The sequence below is a fragment of the Schistocerca gregaria genome, chromosome 1 (assembly GCF_023897955.1).
Source record: "Schistocerca gregaria isolate iqSchGreg1 chromosome 1, iqSchGreg1.2, whole genome shotgun sequence".
Taxonomy (NCBI): Eukaryota; Metazoa; Arthropoda; class Insecta; order Orthoptera; family Acrididae; genus Schistocerca; species Schistocerca gregaria.
The window spans coordinates 694,050,913-694,065,425 of NC_064920.1; the positions used below are offsets into that span (position 1 = coordinate 694,050,913).

General features: G+C 43.6%; 1 protein-coding gene across 1 annotated transcript in view; it reads right to left on the reverse strand.

Moving 5' to 3' along the window:
• Positions 1 to 210: 210 nt before the first annotated feature.
• The window catches only part of LOC126268334 (glycine, alanine and asparagine-rich protein-like), a 117,059-nt gene continuing 102,756 nt past the window's right edge, over positions 211 to 14,513 (reverse strand). Inside the window, exons 3-4 of the mRNA XM_049973905.1 lie at positions 471 to 622; positions 211 to 303 (exon numbers count right to left, since the gene is read on the reverse strand). Coding sequence (XP_049829862.1) covers positions 211 to 303; positions 471 to 622 — 245 coding nt within the window. The remainder of the gene's footprint in view (positions 304 to 470; positions 623 to 14,513) is intronic.

The following is a 14,513-nucleotide window of genomic DNA, read 5'->3' on the forward strand; positions in this document are numbered from 1 at the left end:
GTGATTTGGCGTATGGTTCCCGGGAGCAATACAGCGCGCTCGCTGAGAAATGCAAGCTGATTTAAGTCGGACCATAGTCACAGGACCACGTTAAATCATTCTTCTGTCGGATGTACTGTTCGTTTCGCCGAGTAATAGTGCAAGACTCATTTGTCAAATTGTGTTAGATGTACACTGTTTATTGCTGCACGAAAATCATAGCAGTCTCGGTTACTGCTGCCGTATGGCTGTGCCCTCTGCTTTGTCTCTCTCGGCACAGCGGCTCGTTACGCGGCAGCGGAGCAGGTCGCGCGGCGGCCCGTGCTGTCACACGCAGTGCAGTCACCGCACGCACCGCCCACCTCGGCGCAGAGCGCGCCCCTCTCTGCTAGCTACTCCTCTCTGCTGGCCGCGTTTAATATTATGCGGGGATTGCAATGAGCTGAAACGCGAAGCGGCACTAGCCACAAAAAGTATAATGAACCGCCAACTTCCGCGAAGTTGTTTCGGCGCTGCTCCCCGCACCACGGCCCCTGCCTGCCGCCGCCGCCGCCGCCGCCGCCGCCGCTGCTGCCGCCGTTGCCGCTACTGTACTGCCGGAACCGTGTAGCCTTTTTCCGCGCGCCGGGCTGCGAGGCTACAGCTGTAAATAAAATACAAAAACAAAACGCGAACAAGAGGAGGGGCGCAAATGAAAGAACACCACGGCGGAGCATAATAAAGGAATCGCCGGGCCGCGGCGTGATCTCCACCGTTAATTTCGCCTCCCCTTTAATTGCGGCCGCCTCGTACCGGGAGGATGTTCTGAGTCCCTGGACGGCGGCGAAACAATGGCCGCCTTTGATCTCGCTGCGGCGGCGGCGGCGGCGGCAGCGGCGTCCGGAAGTGAGCATTAAGCCCCTACCCGATCATGTTATTGTCGGTCCGCGCAGGTATTGTTTCGCCCACACAAAGGAGTCCGTAGCGTGAGTACTGCGATCGGCATGTAATTGTCCCCTTCACGCCGCAGTCTCCCAAGATCAAAGCGAGTTTGTGCTAAGAAATGCGATAGTTGGATTCCATCATTCCGCTATTTCCTCGTAATAATTTTCTTTTGACCACTTCGGAGTGCCGAGGGAGCGATTAGAAAAAATTGATACAAGGTAACAAAAACACACAAAAAACTATTGAGAAATCTCCTACAAATATAAAAAAACAAATACAGTACACTTTATTGACCGAAAGGGAACCATTAGAACGGTTAAGGAATGGTGATACGAGTCAATACAATTTGGCAATTACGTTCTACAGCTGGGAGATTAGGAATTAACGTCTTGCCGAAAATGAGACCTTTAGAGACGAAGCATGTGGTCGGATTAGGAAATATGAAATAACGAAATTATATGTGTTCTTCAAAAAATCACGGTATTTGCTTTATTTGGGGTATCGTCTCAGTTGTGCGCTTGGGTTCGTGATTTCCTGTCAGGAAGGTCGCAGTTCGTAGTAATAGACGGCAAATCATCGAGTAAAACTGAAGTGATATCAGGTGTTCCCCAGGGAAGCGTCCTGGGACCTCTGCTGTTCCTGATCTATATAAATGACTTGGGTGACAATCTGAGCAGTTCTCTTAGGTTGTTCGCAGATGATGCGGTAATTTACCGTCTAGTAAGGTCATCCGAAGACATCAGTTGCAAAGCGATTTAGAAAAGATTGCTGTGTGGTGTGGCAGGTGGCAGTTGACGCTAAATAACGAAAAGTGTAAGGTGATCCACATGAGTTCCAAAAGAAATCCGTTGGAATTCGATTACTCAATAAATAGTACAATTCTCAAGGCTGTCAATTCAACTAAGTACCTGGGTGTTAAAATTAAGAACAACTTCAGTTGGAAAGACCACATAGATAATATTGTGGGGAAGGCGAGCCAAAGGTTGCGTTTCATTGGCAGGACATTTAGAAGATGCAACAAACCCACTAAAGAGACAGCTTACACTACACTAGTTCGTCCTCTGTCGGAATATAGCTGCGCGGTGTGGGATCCTTACCAGGTGGGACTGACGGAGGACATAAAAAGGGTGCAAAAAGGGCAGCTCGTTTTGTATTATCACGTAATAGGGGAGAGAGTCTGGCAGATATGATAAGCGAGTTGGGATGGAAGTCATTAAAGCAAAGACGTTTTTCGTCGCGGCGAGATCTATTTACGAAATTTCAGTCACCAACTTTCTCTTCCGAATGCGAAAATATTTTGTTGAGCCCAACCTACATATGTAGGAACGATCATCAACATAAAATAAGAGAAATCAGAGCTCGAACAGAAAGGTTTAAGTGTTCGTTTTTCCCGCGCGCTGTTCGGGAGTGGAATGGTAGAGAGATAGTATGATCGTGGTTCGATGAACCCTCTGCCAGGCACTTAAATGTGAATTGCAGAGTAATCATGTAGATGTAGATTTAGATGTAGAAGCTATTTACTGAAACGTACAGTTCACACAGATTTTCCTGGCTGCTGGTGGTGGATGGAAGTCGGTTGATTTTGTGCCGCTCCGGAATGTTCAAGGTCGCCGCCAACATTAGGTATGTAACAGTATTTCGGGCCGTAACAGTAAGTAGTCGTTATGAAAACAATGTCCAGCCATGTACGGTGTTGCGCCTAGTTATTGTTTATTTACAAAAATTTGCGATGAAGCTGCACCTGGTCCTTCAACCGATTGGGTATCACCTTTCGTGTCAGTTCTTTGATACATTAACGCACGTTCGGTTTTCTGGGACAAAGAGGCGGGGGTTATCTCAGCAGACGATAAACAATGTGCAATCGTAAGCATCCGCTCCCAATATCTTCGCTCAGGGGCCAAGTAAAAATATCCGATCAGTATACATGTATGGCTGGAAGGTGAGTTGAGCCCCAGTCCTGCACAATAGGAATCCAATGTCGTAATCAGTGAGCCAACTCACTTGCTATGTAGATGACGTCTTCTTCTGTGTTTATATCGTTAATCTGTTATTGAGCTTCTTATTTGCTTGCTGTGACATCTAAGATGTTGTGCTACCAATTTCATATTGTTTTTACTCATCGAGTGATATTCCTCCAGTCGAATAAACCTAACTTCTAGTGAGTCTCACAAGGGAAAAGTAACGAAGTAACGCTCGCACAAATCTAGTGAAATCAGGATTACGAAATGTCACCGAACTTTGATATTTATTAATGTTACTATCGCCCCCTTAAAAAAAATAATTCTCTTAATTAAAATGTGGCATCTTACAAAGACACATGCAGCACACTGCGTCTTCCTGCTGGAGAACAAAACCTGAGTGGATTAGTGCGACTTCATCATGTCTCTGTAAAGAGGATAAGCATAACCAGATTTTTGTTTTCACCATCTCCGGCCCCTACCTTCAGTCGTTCTTCCTCCCACTGGTGCATCAGCTTCTACCTCAAAATTGAATTCCAATCCGTTGTGGAATTATAATTTTTAATCTTCAGCTACGTAACACAGCCTTCATTGGATTCTAATTAACTTGTATATTGCAACTTCACACCGTGCGCTCCGGTTCCCGGAAGAACACTACCTTCTTCCCTTTCTTTTAATACCGTTAGCAGGGAGTAGGTAAAGTTTCGTACAATTTTATCTGCCGGGTCTATTTGATGTCTATTTGCTGAAGGCATTCAGAGCGCCAACGGGATAACTTATCCATTCCTAATCTTATTCAGTGTCTTCGGAATAGCACATAATAAGGAGTTGCGCACAGTGATAGTATTTGGTAGACAGATACTGAGGACATAGAAATACTAACCACCTAAGGGAATTTTCCTAATTCAACCGATCGGTATATGTTGTTGTTGTTGTTGTGGTCTTCAGTCCTGAGACTGGTTTGATGCAGCTCTCCATGCTACTCTATCCTGTGCAAGCTTCTTCATCTCCCAGTACCTACTGCAACCTACATCCTTCTGAATCTGCTTAGTGTATTCGTCTCGTGGTCTCCCTCTACAATTATTACCCTCCACGCTGCCCTCCAATACGAAATTGGTGATCCCTTGATGCTTCAGAACATGTCCTACCAACCGATCCCTTCTTCTGGTCAAGTTGTGCCACAAACTTCTCTTTTCCCTAATCCTATTCAATACTTCCTCATTAGTTATGTGATCTACCCATCTAATCTTCAGCATTCTTTTGTAGCACCACATTTCAAAAGCTTCTATTCTCTTCTTGTCCAAACTATTCGTCCATGATTCACTTCCATACATGGCTACACTCCATACAAGTACTTTCAGAAAAGACTTCCTGACACTTAAATCTATAGTCGATGTTAACAAATTTCTCTTCTTCAGAAACGCTTTCCTTGTCATTGCCGCCAGTCTACATTTTATACCCTCTCTACTTCGACCATCATCAGTTATTTTGCTCCCCAAATAGCAAAACTCGTTTACTACTTTAAGTGTCTCACTTCCTAATCTAATTCCCTCAGCATCACCCGACTTAATTCGACTTCATTCCATTATCCTCGTTTTGCTTTTGTTGATGATCATCTTATATCCTCCTTTCAAGACACTATCCATTCCGTTCAACTGCTCTTCCAAGTCCTTTGCTGTCTCTGACAGAATTACAATGTCGTCGGCGAACTTCAAAGTTTTTATTTCTTCTTTATGGATTTTAATGCCTACTCCGAATTTTTCTTTTGTTTCCTTCACTGCTTGCTCAATATACAGATTGAATAACATCGGGGATAGACTAAAGCCCTGTCTCACTCCCTACCCAACCACTGGTTCTCTTTCATGTCCCTCGACTCTTATAACTGCCATCTGGTTTCTGTACAAATTGTAAATAGCCTTTCGCTCCATGTATTTTACCCCAGCCACCTTAAGAATTTGAAAGAGAGTATTTCAGTCAACATTGTCAAAAGCTTTCTCTAAGTCTACAAATGCTAGAAACGTAGGTTTGCCCTTCCTTAATCTAGCTTCTAAGGTAAGTCGTAGGGTCAGTATTGCCTCACGTGTTCCAACATTTCTACGGAATCCAAACTGATCTTCCCCGATGTCAGCTTCTACTAGTTTTTCCATAGGTCTGTAAAGAATTCGCGTTAGTATTTTGCAGCTGTGACTTATTAAACTGATAGTTCGGTAATTTTCACATCTGTCAACACCTGCTTTCTTTGGGATTGGAATTATTATATCCTTCTTGAAGTCTGAGGGTATTTCGCGTGTCTCTTACATCTAGCTCACCAGATGGTAGAGTTTTGTCAGGACTGGCTCTCCCAAGGCCGTCAGTAGTTCCAATGGAATGTTGTCTACTCCGGGGGCCTTGTTTCCACTCATGTCTATCAGCGCTCTGTCAAACTCTTCACACAGTATCATATCTCCCATTTCATCTACATCTTCTTCCATTTCCATAATATTGTCCTCAAGTACATCGCCCTTGTGTAGACCCTCTATATACACTTTCCGCCTTTCTGCTTTCCCTTCTTTGCTTAGAACTGGGTTTCCATCTGAGCTCTTGATACTCATGAAAGTGGTTCTCTTTTCTCCAAAGGTCTCTTTAATTTTCCTGTAGGCAGTATCTATCTTACCCCTAGTGAGATAAGCCTCTACATCCTTACATTTGTCCTCTAGCCATCCCTGCTTAGCCATTTTGCACTTCCTGTCGATCTCATTTTCCAGACGTTTGTATTCCTTTTTGTCTGCTTCATTTACTGCATTTTTATATTTTCTCCTTTCATCAATTAAATGCAATATTTCTTCTGTTACCCAAGAATATCTACTAGCCCTCGTCTTTTTACCTACTTGATCCTCTTCTGCCTTCACTACTTCATTCCTCAAAGCTACCCATTCTTCTTCTATTGTATTTCTTTCCCCCATTCCTGTCAATTTCTCCCTTATGCTCTCCTTGAAACTCTGTACAACCTCTGGTTCTTTTAGTTTATCCAGGTCCCATCTCCTTAAATTCTCACCTTTTTGCAATTTCTTCAGTTTTAATCTACAGGTCATAACCAATAGATTGTGATCAGAGTCCGCATCTGCAACTGGAAATGTCTTACAATTTAAAACCTGGTTCCTAAATCTCTGTCGTACGATTACATAATCTATCTGAAACCTGTCAGTATCTCCAGACTTCTTCCATGTATACAGTCTTCTTTTATGATTCTTGAACCAAGTGTTAGTTATGATTAAGTTGTGCTCCGTGCAAAATTCTACCAGGTGGCTTCCTCTTTCATTTCTTTGCCCCAGTCCGTATTCACCTACCACGTTTCCTTCTCTCCCTTCTCCTACTACCGAATTCCAGTCACCCATCACTATTAAATTTTCACCACCCTTCACTATCTGAATAATTTCTTTTATTTGATCATACATTTCTTCAATTTCTTCGTCATCTGCAGAGCTAGTTGGCATATAAACTTGTACTACTGTAGTAGGTGTGGGCTTCGTATCTATCTTGGCCACAATAACGCGTTCGCTATGTTTTTTGTAGTAGCTATTCATTATTAGACCTACTCCTGCATTACCCCTATTTGATTTTGTGTTTATAACCCTGTAGTCACCTGACCAGAAGTCTTGTTCCTCCTGCCACCGAACTTCACTGATTCCCACGATATCTAACTTTAACCTATCCATTTCCCTTTTTAAATTTTCTAACCTACCCGGTATATATGATACGAAAACTTGAGTCGTAAGATATTATAGAACAAGGATTTAAATATTATGTTTGCAGCGTATAATGCGGCTGTCGGGATTTCGTAATTCAGTAGGACCTACTTATGCAATAATGTGACCGCAGATATCGAACTACCCGTCAACGTGCTATAACTAAATTTCAAGTACACGAAAAAATACTGTTTCTTGCGCATGTACTGACAATTTTGATATCAGTAAGAAACAAAACTTCGAAAACACTGGAGTGTTGGCGAAAATCTCCAAACAGTGTTGCATATGCTGCAATGGATTACAGAGTAACTTACAATCACAGTACACATAATTATCACTCACACTGTCACACATACACTAATGGCCACTAAAATTGCTACACCACGAAGATGACGTTCTACAGACGCGAAATTTAACCGACAGGAAGAAGATGCTGTGATATGCAAATGATTAGTTTTTCAGAGCATTCATACAATGTTGGCGCCGGTGGCGACATCTACAACGCGCTGACATGAAGAAAGTTTCCAACCGATTTGTAATAGACAAACAGCAGATGACCGGCGATGCCTGGTGAAACGTTGTTGTGATGCCACGTGTAAGGAGGAGAAATGCGTCCCATCACGTTTCAGACTTTGATAAAGATTGTAGCCTATCACGATTGCGGTTTATCGTATCGTGACATTACTGCTCTCTTTGGTCGAGATCCAATGACTGTTAGCAGAATATGGAATCGGTGGTTTCAGGAGCGTAATACGGAACGCCGTGCTGGATCCGAACGGCCTCCTATCACTAGCAGTCGATATGACAGGCATCTTATCCGCATGGCTGTAACGAATCGTGCAGCCACGTCTCGATCTCTGAGTCAACAGATGGGGACCTTTGCAAGACAACAACCATCTGCACGAACAGTTCAACGACGTTTGCAGCAGCATGGACTATCAGCTTGGAGACTATGGCTGCGGTCACACTTGAAGCTGCATCACAGGCAGGACCGCCTGCGATGGTGTACTCAACGACGAACCTGGGTGCACGAATGGTAAAACGTCATTTTTTTCGGATGAATCCAGGTTCTGTTTAGAGCATCATGATGGTGGCATCGGTGTTTGGCTACATCGCGGTGAACGCACATTGGAAGCGTGTATTCGTCATCGCCATACTGGTGTATCACCCGGCGTGATGGTATGAGGTACCATTGGTTACACGTCTCAGTCACCTGTTGTTCGCATTGACGGCACTTTGAACAGTGAACTTTACATTTCAGATGTGTTACGACCCATGGCTCTACCCTTCATTCGCCATACATTTCAGCAGGACAAAGCACGACCGCATGTCGCAGGTCCTGTTCGGGCCTTTCTGGATACAGAAAATGTTCGACTGCTGCCCTGGCCACCACATTCTCCAGATCTCTCACCAACAGAAAATGTCTGTTCAATGGTGGCCGAGCAACTGGCTTCTCACAATACGCCAGCCAATACTCTTGATGAACTGTGGTACCGTGTTGAAGTTGCATGGGCAGCTGTACCTGTACACGCCATCCAAGCTCTGTTTGACTCAATCCACAGGCGTATCGAGGTCGTTATTACGGCCAGAGGTGGTTGTTCTGGGAACTGATTTCTCAGGATCTATGCATCCAGATTACGTGAAAGTGTAATCACTTGTCAGTTCTAGTAAAATATATTTGTCAAACGAATACCCGTTTATTATCTGCATTTCTTCTTGGGGTAGTAGTTTTAATGGCCAGCACTGTATAACTAAAATACTAATTATGCAAGCAGTCATTTGTACGAGGAATACAGTGCAGTTTTGATTCTGTCAGTTTACTGCTATGACAAGCTAGTTTGTAGTCTTTCATTCATTGCCAAATGTTTGGTGAAAGTGGGTTGGAAAAATAGTGAAATACACAGGTCCATTTTACTGATTTTAATGTACGACAGAGCCTAAATTGATAATAATAAAAATATTCTTATTGTTTGGGAATCTGCTCTTTACAAAGGATAGGGCCACTTGTCGTTGTTGTTGTATTTTAGTGCCAGATAACCGTCATGCCCTTCATTGTTCATTTTATGCCAGTGCCACATCAGGGATTCCATAGTAACCCTCTCCTTTTAATATTCCCATACATTGACATGTTCCAGGTAAATTTCCCTTGTGCATCCATTTGCTTTCACTGCATATTTAATAATGTCTACATTATTAATCGTTTTAATGAATTAATCACGACTTTCATCATGCAGGAAAATGAAAACAGTTATACAAATATTTCTTTACGCTTCTAACAGATGAAGTTACTTGTTACATTAACAAAATATCGGCGTCTAGTTTCAAATATCTCAGAATCCACTAAGAACTGAAATTTACAGATATACGAATAAAATTTATGTTGTCTCTTCACGTTTTAAAAGTAAGTATATTTAAATGTGTGTTACTGACTTTATTTAGTCGTGTCATTACAAGCGCTTCCTTTTAAAATTGGCGGCGTGAAACAGTAATATTCACCTCACCTATTTCTGAAATAAAACTCTTTGCATGAATCTCAAAAAGTCTTGTTGCTCGTGGATGGTTATCAAGGAATTGTTCAATGGACAGGCAAGAAACGATACATCGTCCAGATCACTGGTAGGTGAAATACTTTAACTTATATAATTAGGTGACAAACGTCATGGGATAGCGATATGCATATATACAGATAGCGGTAGTATCGAGGACACGAGTTATAAAATATGCATTGGAGGAGCTGTCATTTTTACTCAGGTGATTCATGTGAAAAAGTTGATTATGGCCGTACGACGGGAATTAACAGATTTTGAACGCGGTATGGTAGTTGGAGCTAGACGAAAGAGACATTCCATTTTGAAAATAGAAGAACATTCTCGACAGTTCGAGCGAATGATTTGGCCAGCCAAATCGCCCGACATGAATCTCACCGAACATTTGTGGGACATAATTCAGAGGGCAGTTGGCGTACAAAATCCTGCACCTGCGACATTTTAGCAATTATTGACGGCCATAGAGCCTGTATGGGTCAATATTTCTGCAGTGGACATACATCGACTTGTTGATTCCATGACACATGGAGTGGCTGCACTACGCCGGGCAAAATTAGGTCCGACACGATATTAGCAGGTATCGCATGACTTTTGTCACGTCATTGTAAAACAGAGACTCTTTCAAATGGTTCAAATGGCTCTGAGCACTATGGGACTTAACTTCGAAGGTCATCAATCCCCTAGAACCTAGAACTATTTAAACCTAACTAACCTAAGGACATCCATCATACGCATCCATGCCCGAGGCAGGATTCGAACCTGCGACCGTAGCGGTCGCGCGGTTCCAGACTGTAGCGCCTAGAACCGCTCGGCCACTCCAGCCGGCTCTCTTGAATAAATCAGATTTTTCAGAATTTGTGATTATTTGTAGGCCTGTACGTGTACGCTACATTTACTGATTTCCGTCTCTTTCGTACAATTCGTTCGGGTACGTCACTGCTTTTTTCTTAGAGTGTATTTGTTAAATCCCTACATCCATTTCGGTTATAGCAACTATTATATTTTTACCTGTATTGTGTTCTATGCGTTGCAGTAGAAAATAAGCTAAGAGTCAAATCAAAATGGTTCAAATGGCTCTGAGCACTATGGGACTCAACATGTGTGGTCATCCGTCCCCTAGAACTTAGAACTGCTTAAACCTAACTAACCTAAGGACATCATACACAGCCATGCCCGAGGAAGGATTCGAACCTGCGAGTGTAGCGGTCACGTGGTTCCAGGCTGAAGCGCCTAGAACCGCACGGCCACACCGGCCGCCTAGCTAAGAGTCGAAAATAGCCAGTAGCGTTTGCTGAAGTATTTATTGTAAGGAAACATCCTGGTGGAAATGATGATTTTTTTAAAATTTACCATGGCAGTGGTGCACACAAAGAAAACTTCATGAAAATGAAGATGAATTTACACTGATTAGCCAGAACATCATGAGCATCTACATAATAACCGGTACGTCAACCTTTGCCGAAGCAACATGGCCGGCCGATGCAGCCGTGCGGTTCTAGGCGCTGTTGCTGCTCCGGCCGGTTGAGACGCTTTATCAGGACAGTGCTCATCCAGAATGTATCATGTGCCGAAGCGAAATGTCGAGGTGCAGGAAATTAGAAGAATAACGCTACTTAACAGTTCAGGATATGTTCGATTGGATTATCTGACTATGATATCATTGGCGACCCACAGATCAGAAAGTATACATCGTAATTCAAAATTTCCTAGGCACTGGGAAAGTACGCTTGTGAGAGGCACAGAACTAGGCAGCTGCGGGATACAAGCACCTGCTTTCATATCCAGCCTGAATGCCGACCGGAGCGGCTTCAGGCCTTGTGGGACGTTTCCGTATCCGATACAGGCTGCGCTGCGGCGCGGCGGAGCCGGATGACGCAATAAGGGCCGGGATGCAGACGCAATAAAACAGCGGAGCGCGCAACTTTGCAGGCCGGGGGAGGTAAACACGGTGCAGCCGCTGGCGGCCCGCGCAGCACGGGGCGCCATATAGAAATGCGGAAGCGGCCTCGCCTACTGAGCCCACTGCCCCGCTCAACGCAATACTCTCTCACGGCTTCTGTAAATAGGCGAGCAACATTCAGCCAGGGTGTACTGTGTTCCTTTCCTCTCATCGCTAAGCATGCCTCAGATCAGAGGGAGGCGACAAACAAGTCTAAAGAGACACCTCAGTTCACGAGGAGAAGTGAATAAGGAAGTGCTCGACTGGTACAAGAGCGATGTCAGCCGTCGTTGGTTCCTGTGACGGATAAACATGATCAAAGTTGGCAGATGCTTTTATGACGAATAGGTGCTGTCATTTTGTGACTGTGCTAAGCTGAAAAGCTTAGGAGTGCAGGAAGAATCTAATGTGCTAGGAATGTAATACTTTAGCACTTATGAACTGTATACCAATGTTTAAGAACAGGGAGGACATAATACGCCCCTGTCCAAGCCGTAACGCCAGCACATTTTGAGTAAAAACGATTAAAGTTGTGGGGAAATAAAACTTTGCTTGAGCAACGCGAGACGTGACGTGACGTGACCCGTAGTGGGAACCATTTGACGGTATCTTGATGCGCGGCGTCCCCACGTACGCAGCCACCACGACCGCAGAATTCGTTTTCGGTGCCACCGGCGTGAGGTCGAAACGAGAGAGTCTGTTTCACTCGCTACCAGCGCCAACGTCATGCCCAGTGTAGGTTCTGCTTACCGACTAGGGCTATCCTGTGATTTTGTATGACGAACGTTGTGTATTATCGGACTCGGACTGGACTGAAATTCTTCTGGTAATATTCTCACGTTCCTGTATAATTTTGGTGCTCCGTCACTACCGTTGTACTGCTTGTGAACTTGGCTGTTCTAATAACGATCTGTAGAACACTACAGTTTTTGACAACGCGGTTGTTTCATTCCCACGCGTTCCGTGAGTACAGTGGATTCGGCATTGGTTGGTTACAGTTTAACGCCGACACGGTAGCTCAGCGTGTTCGGTCAGAGAGCTGGTTGGCCTCTGTAATAAAAAACTGAGTGGAAGGATCAACAAACGAACTTTGTTGGATGTCATGTGATGTCCGCAACAACCAAACACAACGGTCAACAACGAACCAAAAAAAGAAAGAAAGAAAGAAAGGTTGGGTAGCATCTTCGATTCCTAATCAGAAGGTTTTCGGCCTGAGCTTCGAAACCCGCAGAAGACTTCTGGAATTAGAAGTCACCCTCATTCTGCCAACGGCCTCTTCAAAGAGAGCGGAGGAGAGGACAGAGGTTCAGGGCACTCTCTTGTCCTATGGGTAGGAAACTGTCCCTAAAGACGGAAGAATCAGCAATGATCAACGGCATGAGGATGCAGAAGACAATGGAAACCACTGCATTAAAGACACGTAACGTGTACCCACAGGATAAGTCACTTGTAATTGAAGACGTGTCATGATGATGTCTCCATTGGCAAAAAATTTCCGAGAGAGGACTGCCAAGGGGGAGGTTACCATGAGAAAAAAGATTGAATAATCAATGGAAAGATAATGTTCTACAAGTCTGGACGTGGAATGTCAGAAGCTTGAACGTGGTAGGGAAACTAGAAAATGTGGAAAGGGTAATGCAAAGGCTCAATCTAGATATAGTAGCGGTCAGTGAAGTGAAGTGGAAAGAAGACAAGGATTTCTGGTCAGATGAGTATAGGCTAATATCAACAGCAACAGAAAATGGTATAACGGGAGTAGGATTTGTTATGAATGGGAAGGTAGAGCAGAGAGTGTGTTACTGTAAACAGTTCAGTGGCAGGATTGTTCTTATCATAATCGACAGCAAACCAATACCGACAACGACACTTCAGCTACACATGCCGACGTCGCAAGCTGAAGATGAAGACATAGAGAAAGTGTATGAGGATATCGAAAGGGTAATGCAGTATGTAAAAGGGGATCAAAATGTAATAGTCATGGGGGCTGGAATACAGTTGTATAGAAAGGAGTAGAAGAAAAGGTTACAGGAGAATATGGGATTGAGACAAGGAATAAGAAGAGAAAGACTAATTGAGTTTTGTACCAAGTTTGAGCTAGTAATATCCAATACGCTGTTCAAGAATCACAAGTGGAGGAGGTATACTTGGAAATGGCCGGGTGATACGGCAAGTTTTCAGTTAGATTATATCATGGTCCGACAGAGATTCCGAAATCAGATACTGTATTGCAAGGCGTACCCAAGAGCAATTATAGACTCAGATCACGATAGAGATGTGATGTAGAGCAGGCTGAAGTTTAGGTAATTAGTCAGGAAGAATCAATGCGCAATGAAGTGAGATACAGAAGTACTAAGGACTGATGATATACAGTCGAAGTTCTCAAAGACATAGATACAGCGGTAAGGAATAGCTCAGTATGCAGTACAGTTGAAGAAGGATGAACATCTTTAAAAAGGGCCATCACAGAAGTTGGGAAGGAAAACATAGGTACAAAGAAGGTGACTGCTAAGAAACCATGGGTAACAGAAGAAATACTTCCATTGCTCTATAACAGGAGCAAGTTAGATTATATCATGGTCCGACAGAGATTCCGAAATCAGATACTGTATTGCAAGGCGTACCCAAGAGCAATTATAGACTCAGATCACGATAGAGATGTGATGTAGAGCAGGCTGAAGTTTAGGTAATTAGTCAGGAAGAATCAATGCGCAATGAAGTGAGATACAGAAGTACTAAGGACTGATGATATACAGTCGAAGTTCTCAAAGACATAGATACAGCGATAAGGAATAGCTCAGTATGCAGTACAGTTGAAGAAGGATGAACATCTTTAAAAAGGGCCATCACAGAAGTTGGGAAGGAAAACATAGGTACAAAGAAGGTGACTGCTAAGAAACCATGGGTAACAGAAGAAATACTTCCATTGCTCTATAACAGGAGCAAGTACAAAAATGTTCCGGGAAACTCAAGAGTAGAGAAATACAAGTCGTTGAGGAATGAAATAAATAGAAAGTCCAAGGAAGCTAAGACGAAATGCCTGCAGGAAAAATGTGAAGACATCGAAAAAGAAATGATTTTTGGAAGGACAGACTCAGCATACAGGAAAGACAAAACAACCTTCGGTGACATTAAAAGCAACGGTGGTAACATTAAGAATTCAACGAGAATTCCACTTGCTAAATGCAGAGGAGAGAGCGGATTGGTGGAAAGAATACATTGAAAGCCTCTATGAGGGGGAAGATCTGTCTGATGTTGTAAGTAGGCTGTTTAGGTTTTTTTATTGGTAACGCCGCCACCACGTAGTGCTCTGTATGACAATCACTGGCTGTGCCGTGTGCAGTCTGTGGCTGATTTGCATTGTTGTCTGCCATTGTAGTGTTGGGCAGCGGCAGCTGGATGTTAACAGCGCGTAGCGTTGGGCAGTTGGAGGTGAGCCGCCAGC